This window comes from Setaria italica, chromosome III (genome assembly GCF_000263155.2).
Source record: "Setaria italica strain Yugu1 chromosome III, Setaria_italica_v2.0, whole genome shotgun sequence".
Taxonomy (NCBI): Eukaryota; Viridiplantae; Streptophyta; class Magnoliopsida; order Poales; family Poaceae; genus Setaria; species Setaria italica.
Window position 1 is genome coordinate 37,649,740 of NC_028452.1, and position 12,369 is coordinate 37,662,108.

The window sequence follows — 12,369 nt, forward strand, 5'->3', positions numbered from 1 at the left end:
CTACTGCAACATCAAGAAAATATTACCGCAACAAATCGATTTGCTCGTTGCAACACATACGTATGCAAGAGGGGATGAATGCAACACTCAGCAAACATCCAGAACACCTGCAACATCCAAAAATCTCTATTGCAACACCATAGGGTACCTAATGCAACATGCTCGACGAGAAGAACTGTCTTCAGATGTAGAATCGAGCTTCTTTCGTGCTCCTTTCATGGCCATCGATGAGCACGAACCAAGGCGATGGAAGAGCTCGATGCTGCGCTTGGGGGCCCTGCCCGAGGTGGTGCCAGATCTCCAACGGCTCCCCGACGTCTGAGCCACCGACCCCGCAAACAACGGTGGCGTCCAGGGCGGGAGGAGCGGCGGTAGCAGGGAGATGGCTTTGCTACTGTAGGTGCCGAGAGAGGGTCCACAAGCGTTGGAGCGCGCCCAAGACGCAGCCGCAGTAGGACGTGCTGCTTCCGCTCCGTGGCACGGCCTCGCGGGAGCGAATTGTGGTTGACATGGAGTGTGTGGAAGAGGAGGAGCTCGTCCATGGTCGACAAACAAGGTAACAAAGAGCATCAGGTGTGCATGGCAGCGAGCACGGAACGGGATTGAAGGAGTAGCACTCTTGTGCGATGGCTGGCGCTGCTTGCGTGAGAAGCAAGAACAACAGTGCGCGCGGCTGCCGGTGTTGAAGCAAGAGCAGCATGTAGGTCAACAGACGGCGACCATGGTGGTTTGATGGTGGATTATCGTTGCATGTTTGGAGGAGATAAAGCATGAGAGAAGGGAGAGCAGTAGTACATAGGTATGCTTGGGGCAGTAGTACATAGGTATACGGTGGGAGCAATGAGTAGACAGAAATATGCGGTGAAAATTTGTGGAGGATGTGATGCCACGTGCGCGTCTGATTTGTTTCCAACTCCGGACAGCTGTTTCGTAGCATTACCGTATTTTATATGTTGCGATAAAAAAAGAGACCAACTACAAGGTAATCAGGTAAAAAAAGGAAAATATTTTAGATGGAACAAACCGGATTCTGCGCAACATAATTAGTGGGGTGCTAGTAAACAGTTTCTACCTAATCGTCGCATATGAATAGCAAGCGCTCGACCAACAGAGCCCATCCCTTCCAAACGATCAGCATTAGTTCCGGTTTCAAGTCGACCCGAACAGTACCACAGTAAATCTTCCTCTGCCAAGCTTTATACATACAAAAGATCAAGCTTCAACCTGCTTTTGATCTCTCCAAAAGAACGGATCAACCCGCAGTTACATAGGTATGCTTATAAAGCTGGGTACCCGGGTATCACTTCCCATACTTTCGGCAGGGTGGCTTACCCCTCTGGCTGTTTTTGCCCCTCAACATTGCCATTGTCGGGCCAAGAGCACTGCTCCTGAGCGCCCTATAAGACCAAGCAGATGTACTAGCGTTTCGTTTCCAAGTTCCCCAGCCATTTTCCTGAACATCAGTCTTGTCATTGGAGGGCTCGACATTTTCTTCCCAGACTGTATTCTCCGTCTTTTCTGCACATGTTTCTGAATTACTGTAATACCAAAATGGTCGGCGTGGAAACAAAATACTTAAAATAGCAAGGTCCGTACCTAGCGTGGCTTCTTGATCTTTAGTGTTGTTTGGCACCATGCCTGGTTTCTGGCAGTCAATTTTACCTTCATTATCGTCTAAGGTAACTGTCTTTCCAGCCAGTGATCCACCTTTGCATATTTCTGCAGAGGGAGTACTGACAACCCCTGGTACCGACTCAATACCCTTCAGTAGCCTTACATCAAGAAGTGAAGAGTACTCGATCTGCAGAAGATATTAAGCATGATGCATACCAGGTTCAACTAGCTGGTAATAAGGTCATAAAGTGGAGAAATATTGATTACCTCCAAGGAGCCATCTTCCTTGTAAGGTGACAAGTCCATAAACATATCTGACTCGCCCTCGGGCTTGTTTTCCTCGGTGGTGACCATTGGATGCTCAGGAACAGGTAAGAGAATGATACGAAGTGATATGGGATCATATATCAGAACTTTTCCGACCTGAAACAGCAGGGTGAAACACGTCTTAGTTTCGCTCAAAACTCAACACTGCCAAAATTAATCTAACATCTGCAATGCATTTTTTTTCTTCATGTTTTCCCAAGCCCCCAAGCATTTAAAAGTTGCTCAGTTGGAACTGGATTAATATCGCTTCCATTTCAAACCACCCTGACAAAAAAGAAAGTATAAAGAGTGTGCTACTGGAATTCTGCCATACACGGTAAGAGGACAGCTCTGGACACAATGAGGAAGACAGCTCCACCAATCGATAGGCGATCAGATCTCCCTCCTGCAAGATACAGAAGATTGGTAAACTCATGAATGAACAAAATCGACAATAACATAGATCATAAGATAGCAACTGTTTAAAGCATATAGATACTAGAAAATCCTATATGTATCCATGTTTTTCACAACACAGCATTGTCATTCCGGGTTTATATATTAATATATTTATCGTATTTAATTGCTGAACAGGGGATGTAATCAGTAGCCTCATCCCAATTCTATCGAATGAAATACCTTCGGAAGTCGTGTTAGGGGGTACAAGCTCTCAAAATCCAAAGGTTCACCATTAAACTTTTCTTCATTAGCAATAGTCTTCACACTTGGCCTCTTAATATTACTGCTTTCATCATCCTTTTGATTACTGACAGCACAAAAATCATTTTCAGTAATCTTTCTGTCAATGAAATGATGGTTAGCTTCCATGCTGCTTCCAGCACCAATATCAGCATATTTCTTGTTCGAGTTATTCATTCCCCACTTCTGGCCCTTCTTTTTGCTCATAGTTCCACTCCATTGGAAAGTGCCCTGTAACCACAAGCAAAAACATCAATGAGGAAGCAAGTCAAAGCAGCTGCAAACAATTTTCAATGTTTTCATGTGAGGAAAGAAATTACCATGGTTATTTCTCAGAGCCTTATGTAAAATTTCCATTTAATTTCTTTACTTTAGGGATGTGCATTAAGTACTTATTTAGTTATTTTAAATAGGTGTTTTTGTTAGTCAATCGTCCTATTTTCTAGATCTCAGTGAAAGCAATGAAGAGATTGGATTGATAGGGGGATAGGTGTACATATATATAGGGGTGAGGAGATCTTGAGGTTTATAGAAACAAAACCAAACAAGATCTCCTTGTATCCCTCTAGCTATCCAGGCCCCCTTTTTCCATGCTTGCCGCCCCCGGAGCCAGAGGCGGGCTGCTGCTGCTGCTTGGGCGCTGTGTTGACGAGGAAGAGCCAGAGGTGGAGCTGCCGGTCCCGAAGGAGGCGATGAAAGCGGCACCGGACACCGTCTTGGCCATGGTGAGCTCCTCCAGGAGCAAGTCGTTGTGCGCTTGAAGGAAGGTGGGGAAGGGACGACTGCGCCGGAGGTGACGGCCAACATCCTTGTAGCGCTCATTGAGGCCCCGAATCACGTTCAGGTCCGGTCCGTGATGTGCTCGCCGAGGTCACGAAGGAAGTCCGCCATGGTCTTGAAGCGGTGGCAGTAGTCAGTGATGGAGAGCTCCCCCGGGAGAAGTTGCGAAACTCGGCGTCGAGGAATAGAGCCCGCATTTCTCTATTACCGAGAAACTGGGACTCAAGGGTGAGCTGGGTGGCACGGGCGGTGGCGTCGCGCTCCATGACGGCGTCGGCGAGCTCGCTGGAGAGCGTGCTCATGAGCCACGAGAGCACGACACAGTCCATGCGGACCCAATCCGAAGACTTGGGTGCGACCACGTCGGAGAGAACGTGACCTTCCAGGGAGTACTTCCTGAGCGTCACGAGGAAGGACTCGCGCCAGCGGGGGAAGAAAGACGACGTGACGTCAAGGACGAGGGGAACAAGCGCGCGGATATTCTCAACCGCCACGGCTTGCGCGTGGAGGTTGATGATCACAACAGCTTTGTCTTGGAGGAGAGCCTCGCGGACGGGGACGTCCGAGGCAACGGAGCCGACGTCGTCACCGTCATCCTCATGGTGGGGCTCGGGCAGCAGCGGGGCCACCTTGGCGCGTTTGCGGGCGACGAGGTCCCGGGCAGCGATGGCGTGGGCGGCGAGCCCGTCGCGCTCCTTGTCAGCAGCCTTCGCCTCGCGCTCGACAGCCTCGGCGCGAGCAATAGCGGCATCGCGAGCTTCCTGGGCGAGCTTCGCCTGGGCAGCACGCTCAACGCGCTTGGCAACAGCGGGATCGAGGGGAGCCGAGTCGTCGAGGTTGGAGACGGCGCCGTTGGCGGTCGCGCCGAGGGCGAGGACGGAGGCGCTAGCCATGGGTGCAACACCAACAGATCGGGCGCACGAGGCTGGAGCGGTGGCGCGCACGCGGGAGAAGGGGAGCGGCACCTGGTGGCTGCTCGCTAGGGTGCGGCACCGGAGGCAGCACGCTAGGGTGCGGAAGGTGAATCAGGGAGAAACCTGGACTCGTGATACCATGAAAGCAATGAAGATGCGCGGAATAGTAGATTGGATTGATAGAGGGATAGGTGTACATATATATGTGAGTGAGGAGATCTTGAGGTTTATAGAAACAGAACCAAACAAGATCTCCTTGTATCCCTCTAGCTATCCAAGGCCAGCCGGCTCTAGGCGCCTAGGCTCAGGCCCAATACACACACACACACGCATACACCACAGATACAGGTTGTCTAACACTCAGCCAATCATTAAAAACTCAACAAGGCTATTGATCCCCTAAATTATCTTCTGAAACAAAATGAGTAACCTACGGTATCATTAACTCCAATCATATCATTATAAGCTGGAGGAAATATCAGGTGTACAAGATTAAATTAATGAACACATACACAGACTTAATCTTGTGCATTAGATCAAACTTGAGAGGCACGAGTGAGATGTCAGAATTCTTCCATCCCTCTTATTCACCTTTTCATTTGACTTGAAAGTCGAAACTAACCGGGCATAAGTCACCCAAAGAGGGATGATGCAGCCCCCCACTCAGATCAGATCCTACATGTGGGATTTGAGTTTGCGCATATATTCAACAAGACACTATTGTGCACTTGATATTTCCTCTATAAGCTAATAATGCAAATTTAAACAAAATAACAAACAAAAATGTAACAGCAAGTAAGAGTTCAACTGCACATAAGTCATCTTCTTACAGAAATGCATATTTTATCAAAATAAATCAAGTTCAAGTGCTAGATAAAAGTGAAGTTTCTGTAATAACATCCAGAGGCCTTAAAACTAATACACTGCTGCAAGAAAGCGCATGAAACTATGATGAAGAATGAAAGGACAAGAGAAGTAGTAAGGAACCTGTATCTCCTTTGCTGGTGACTTGTCAGGTTGTCCACCTGAAAACAGAGTATATGTCAAGTTGCCATTAACTCGGCACATGAATATCAAATAGCAACTGAAGATTTCATAGTGGCACATGAATATCAAGTATATGTTAGCCAGAACAATTTAACAAAGTAAATAGATATGTAAAACATGCAAGTCATGAAGGGAAACTAGAATTTAAGTTCCAATGGTTATATAAGAGAAAGTTATAGCTTCAACACATACAAAATCAGTTTCTATTGAGTTGGTGTCATCCATCCTAACACTAAAACCAACTTAGTGAACTATTACCAACTTCCCTTCTTTATGTGCATCCATCCAACACTAAATCAAGGTAGAAAACACAGGAGATTATGTATAATCTCAAGTGCGCACTAGTATCAACATCTGGTCTTCTATGCCAGCTTTCTATTAATAATGGGAACATTATGCCAGACCTAGCCCCTAAAGAACAGCTTTGACTTCCAACTCTCATCCAAAAATACTTTAAATCTTCGCACAGGGCTCTACTAGAAAATTAATGTATTTTTTTATTAATTTCAGCTGTAACACATGCATTAAAATGCGGATACAATTATGAATGGTAATAGGTCTTAGTGAAAACTTATTAAAGAATCAGTATATCAGCTATTGGTAGACTTAGGATCTCAGAACACCAAAGTATTGTTTGTGATGTGCATAGGAAAATTAGAGGCCTCATGAGTCTCAAGGGAAATTTGCTATAAAACTATGATATTGTATTTATCTGCTATCAGTGCTGCTGTATTTTCCTTTTGCAAACAGAAAGAAAACAACGATGCTTTGTGCCATTTTTATTAGTCAAACTCATTGAATTGATAAATTTGCCTGTTGCCTTCCCTGTATGATGATATTTTGCTGCGCGAAAATGGTAGTGCAGTGTAAGAGAAAGGCTGAGGATTGAGAAATTTTCCATTGAAGAATAACAAACCCAACAGGTTTAAGCAGTGCAATAGTGTAGATCAGCAATAGTGTGTGTTTTCAGCAACTGACAAACACACAAATAGCATTGCACTCCATTGATATCACAAAGTCACAGCAGCACATATGGAAACATAAGCATGTGCCCTGTAAACACAGCCTACCTACGTGTTGTTGGCAATGGCCAAGGTAAGTTCCCTGAACTCACTCTCAAACACACGCACACTTGAGCTGGGGGTAGAAGAAGAAAAGGGGAGAACAGAGCACACACACAAGCTGATTCAATTGGTGCTGCTGAACTGATTGAGCTGCAGCTGCTCTTCTACTCTTTATAGAAAAACAAAGTCAAACTAGAGTACATACTAGAATGAGTGCTTCTACCAACTACATACGACTTAGTACAATACTTGACAGGGCATGCTTGCCCTTCTACTCATGGCACTGCTGCCATATATGGCAGACAGGAGCCAGTAGCAGGTCAAGGAGCTCTACCTGCTCCATTGACTTTTGCAAAAGGAAGAGATTAGCTTAAGAGCTGAGCAATTTATCCAACACGTGTAGGCTTGGATTAACATAGAAAAAGGAGTAGGAACTTCTATAAAGGTAAAGGAAAGAAAAATAAGATGTGGCCGAAGGAGTCTAGCTAATTGCCACCCCTTCCACATGCGCTTCCTATGTTATTATGTTCATTATGGGCAGAGCCATACCTGCCGGTTCAAAGCGAATGTGACCAGGCCGAACCACAACTGGAACAATCTCATCTGATGTATCAGATTCTTCCTCATCTGCTTTGTGGCTAGAACAAGGAACATGTGATCCGTTTTGATTGTTTGATGGGCCAGGCAAGCTATCTTGGTTGCTTGGTGATGGACAATCAGCAGCTATTGGTGAATCTTCATGCACATTCTGCAAAGTATACATTGTGCATTAATATATTGATCAGCAAAACACAAATATAGCAGCTCAGTCAACACAACATCCGTCATCTATTGGAATGCTGTTCCAAAGTGCAAATTTGCGAACCATGAAGGCCTGCATCCAACAACCAGAACACATTACAACTCCCGTTCTCATAAACTGCAGTCATTTCCCCTAATAATGCTTTCCCATAAACCAAGAATCTAACCCTTCTTGTAGATTTTTTTTTTGACCTTTTTTCTAACTTTATGTACAGTTTTTAACCCTATTTTCATATATTTACCACAGTAGGGGCCTCCCCTACTGTAATTACCTCAAAAACAAAAAGAATCTAACCCTCAATCCTCACATGTCCAACTCCTACAACTTCACCACCACTGGCATTGATTGGACACCCCTCCATATTGTCACCTTTTCTAAGGGAGTACAGTGGGTAGGTGGACACCAGCGAAGAGGCAGTTTAGGAAGACAGGGCAGTGGGGCAGCCCTTTCACCAGTGAGAAGAAGTGCTACAGAGGTCAGATCAGGAAAAGGAAGATATGGGGAATCAAAGTTGGGTTTCATGGAAAGATGCGAAAACTAACTTTGAAATAATCCATATGGGGTTGCGAGTTCAAGGAACTGGCTTCACCCTAATAGTGCGTCACCAATCCAGCAATACTTGCCAGTTGCCAACATTCAGGAAATTTCAGTATATAAGATAATCATAAAAAGCTAGAAAGTAACATATCAACCAATACCTTTTCTGTTTGTAGTTTTGATTTCTGCCTCAGTTGCCTTTTGATTTTCTTGCGACGAGCACTTCTACTCTCCGACTGACAAGGCAAAATACAAGGCAAAGAGAGATACATGTGTTAACTAAATTAAAATATGTAGACACAAGACTGTTACAGCATCAAAAATACGAAATGAAATTTCTCTATATTTATTAACAATCAAACTAAAGGAGAAATAGATGAACAGAGTTAAGCCCAGTGTCAAATCTTAGTGACGCTGGATGCATAGACTGAAGGGGAGAAAAAAAAACAAGAGAAACAACCATTACAATCATTTGGACCTCAGCGTGCAGGAATGAACCAGATAGAAGGACTATCGACTATGAAAAAACTTAACCTTACCAATATAATAAGCAATACTACAAAAGATAACATGAATTACAAATAATCCAATAGTTAAATAGAGAGAGCATGTGGAAGGGTTTTGGAACATAGAAGCATAGGTTATCCAATAACCGAAGGCATGGGCTAAGAGCACATTCAAGATCTATTGATGGCAATGCACCAATGCATGACCACTAACTTTGGTTGCGCCTGGCGCTGCGACTTATAGTTGCTTCATTAGAATCACATTTATGGCACTTTTAATATTGGGCAATTAGCAATAGCAGACTACTTTATAAATATATGCAGAAACTTCCACCACACTTGTTAAAACAATATAACTAATAACTGTATTTCACAAAACTAAAAGGCAAATTATCGAACTACTGACTTTGGGGTTAAAATAAGCCACACATGAAGAGATATCATAAATAGGTAGATGTGAAAGATATTTGATATGGTGCATCTTTTGCAATGAGGTAAAATAGATTAGTTATCAGCATCACAATGGATTATGTCACAAAGGATGATTAACATCTGTGAGTAGCAAAATTGATGACTAGGTACATAACACACCAGGAATTTTGATACAAACAAGCACACAGAGTCAAACGCATGACATATCAAGAGCAGCAATATATACCTTTTTTATGTCACTTTGAGCATTACAGTCTGCTGCCTCCGTCTCACATTTCAACTCAGTTTGATTGTTCCTAAAAAATCATGATATGAATTTTCCGCAGTGATATGATAGAACAAACAACCCTTCTAGATCCCTGCTGTTGTCAATATGTCTCCCACATCTCATTTTTGTTTACTAAACACACCATGCACAAACACTCCCCAACCTCCAAAACTGGAATAAAAAAACTTCCCGCACGATTTTATTTGTCGCTTCTATCATATTCCCTCACTCTCACATCCTCGTGTGATGTTGAAGACTATCCTGAATGTTCGATTTTTTCCCTATGTTGATGAATATGTGCATGTTTGGTTCATGCCTGATCTTACTACAACTAAAGTTAGGGAGCACGGCACACAACACTTTGAGGCGAAAAAGTCATGGCCACAATTGAGGCGAACTTGGGCAAGAAAATGGCACTTGTTTTATAGCATGAAAATGAGTCTTTGGTGTGTAGGACATGCCACATATATGATAGTGAACAAAAGAGCTGCCTAAGAAAGTGAAATCCGGTTCGAGCTAAAAAAACCAAAGTCAAATCTGCACTATCTCAAGCTTGGCAAAGTTTGTTCATGAACCAAACTACCAAAATAATAAAAGTAGTGACTTATAAGCAGGATCCTGAATAGATCTCTATAGATTTTTACAGAATTTGCTGTGAAGCAACAAAAACAACTGGAACCCTAAATATCTACAAATAGCTAGCTATGTTTCACTATATGCTACAGCTGTGCAATAGCTTTTCTGGGACTATGCTGTGAAACCAGGAGAACCACAATTTTTATAATCTTGCTTATAAGAGGGTATATGGATTTACACCATTCTAATATACACAGATTTTACTTATTTTATGCCAACTGTTTGAACTATATTATGACTAATTGAATTGTTCTCATGTTAATATGGTTGATGCTCAAAATAGAATCAAATACAATACAAATCATGATAACAGAATCGTTGAGATCAATTATGGCACCAACAAGACAACAATATATCACTTCAGTGAGGCTTTTCATTAAAAAATTCTTGTTCATATTAAGACTACTACAATTAAAAATCTTGTAGATATAAACAAGAAAGTAGATTGCCACATGTCGTCAGTGCTAGAAATTTGCTGGTTATGGTCAATTTTTTTGAAATGGACAAGCAATTTGCTGTACAAGAACAAAGAAATAACCAGTTTTACATCAGAATTTAAGTAGCCAAAAGAAGACACCAGAGGAGAGGCATTGGAGAAAAATAGGTAGCAACAACCACCCAACAAGCTATTAACCTGAACTCTACACTGATGACTAGTGGCAAACTCACTAGGAACAAATTGTTACGTGCTTTTTGTAAATGACACATAATGACATGATGACATACAACAGAGCAATACAATTTAAACTGATTGTGGTCGACAGGTTTATTCAAAAAACATTTCCCAAATTAGAGTGACACAAAAACAATATCTGGCATAGGACTTGAGATAATACCTCTCTGCTTTTGGCTGTTCCATCGAGGTAGCGGTAGTTTCAGGTTGTAGTGTTTCCTTCTGAGTTTCAATATCAATAGCTGACAACATCAAGTTTTTAGATCCACTCTGATCCTGGTATTGCTGAACATTATCCTCCTTGCTGTCATCTATATGCTTTCCAGAATTTGCCACCTTCAGCTTCTTTCTCCTGCACCAAAACATCAATGAGATAGAATGGACATATCGCTGAACAGAATAGAGATGCTGACATCAATAATTGTTGTAGGGAAAAGTGTATTTTTCATCATCCCTCAAGTATTGCAAAAGTGTGACATTCGTTCCTAATGTTTCATTTGGTGCAGATCAACCACTTAACTAACTAAATCGGTGTATTTACCATCTTCACCATAGTCTAACAATGGTTATATGTCATATAACATCAGTTTAGGCCATGTAATCATCTTACTGATCACTGGTTAGTCACATCTATAGTTCGGCGTGAATCGGTTCCGTTAATTTTTCAGACACAATTTTTATGGGATAGACAATTTAGAGGATTTACTGATTTTTTGTGGGCTTTATATCTTTGACTCAACATATTACATCGTTAAGCAGAGATTAGTCAGATGATTTACCTGGCATAAACCGCCAATAGATGGTACTAAACCATTATTAAACTAAGGTGGGGATGATAAATGCAATAGTCTAGTTTGTTAAGGGGTTCATTTGCACCAAATAAAAATATGAGGGATGAATGTCACACTTTTGCAATACTTTAGGGACGGAAAATACACTTTTTCCATTGTTTTATGATTCTAATAGAAAACTTTCAAACGAGCATAAATCAGCTTGTATGGACGAGCAAAGCCAGTTTAGGGGATTCAAAAAATCAGAACCCTGTAAAAAGAAGGGGGGAGGAGGTCCCACCAAAGTGATATTCCATAGTTGGCAAAAGAAAAATGCTAAAACGAAAATATATTAGTATACTTTATCTCAGGTATTCCTGCAACGCCATCATGACACTTCCTCTTTGAACATGCACCATTATTTTCTATGTTGTGGCTAACGGTTGCATTTTCTTCAGGCTGGCGATCACCATCTTCCTCTTCTTCTTGGTACTTACTGCCATCCTTTTGATACTCAATCGCAAGTATTTCATGATCAACTGGAAGTGGCCTCTTCTCTACAACCTCAGGATCTTGAATGCAGTGCACATCATTGTGCCCTCCAAGCTTCTTGCAGGATTTTTGTTTAACCCTGGCAATACAAAAGAACATTAGCAATTGCTGCCATCACTTGTGCAAGAAGTGGCCCACTGTTGTGTGCTTAATAGATGCATAATGCAAGGAAATACTAAATCAAAAACAAGGGAGGCATATCTGGTAGTTAAAAAACAATGGAGCCCTTCACTGTAACCTTTTCATAAGCCAAGATGGTATTACTGCTTCAATTACACCATAACTCATTTGATACTCCAGCTTTATGTTACCACTAGCCATTATATGTTCTTGTTGTTAATACAATGACCAATATTTGTCTTCAAGGAAAATAACTACCCCCATATTATGAACATATGGTCTGGTGTACAATATTGCTTGTCATAAGGATGTCCCGGATTTCCCCAAATAACTATTGTTCTAAGGCACAAGAGTTGATCAGTGTAAAATCTGCTTCATTGCTAATGTACACAGAGGGGAATGAAGAGACACATGATAATGAAACCTAGCACCCTGCAGATTTCACATGGAGCTCTGTGGAGACTCATTCCAACCTTTCCTTTGTGGTCAGAATTAGAGATGAAACCGAAATATCAAGATGCTACCAGAAAAGAGAATGATAAAAGGCACTACATTACATATACTAAGATACCAACAGGCAACAGTTACCTTATGATATCCTTGTCCCTGAAGATGCAGATTGACTCGAATGGTGGCAAGGCAAACCCAT

General features: G+C 42.3%; 1 protein-coding gene across 3 annotated transcripts in view; it reads right to left on the bottom strand.

Moving 5' to 3' along the window:
• Positions 1-983: 983 nt before the first annotated feature.
• LOC101774047 (coilin) overlaps positions 984-12,369 on the bottom strand; it is a 12,078-nt gene continuing 692 nt past the window's right edge. Inside the window, exons 2-13 of one of the 3 annotated variants that reach the window (XM_004963921.2) lie at positions 12,309-12,369; positions 11,410-11,679; positions 10,442-10,630; positions 8,928-8,997; positions 7,925-7,999; positions 6,974-7,172; positions 5,301-5,338; positions 2,560-2,850; positions 2,255-2,326; positions 1,882-2,037; positions 1,597-1,801; positions 984-1,518 (exon numbers count right to left, since the gene is read on the bottom strand). In XM_004963921.2, the coding sequence (XP_004963978.2) occupies positions 1,301-1,518; positions 1,597-1,801; positions 1,882-2,037; positions 2,255-2,326; positions 2,560-2,850; positions 5,301-5,338; positions 6,974-7,172; positions 7,925-7,999; positions 8,928-8,997; positions 10,442-10,630; positions 11,410-11,679; positions 12,309-12,369 (1,844 nt within the window). In that variant the 3' untranslated portion in view covers positions 984-1,300. Of the gene's footprint in view, positions 1,531-1,596; positions 1,802-1,881; positions 2,038-2,254; positions 2,327-2,559; positions 2,851-5,300; positions 5,339-6,973; positions 7,173-7,924; positions 8,000-8,927; positions 8,998-10,441; positions 10,631-11,409; positions 11,680-12,308 lie in introns of all 3 variants that reach the window. The other 2 variants (XM_022825528.1, XM_022825529.1) reach the window with 2 other exon arrangements.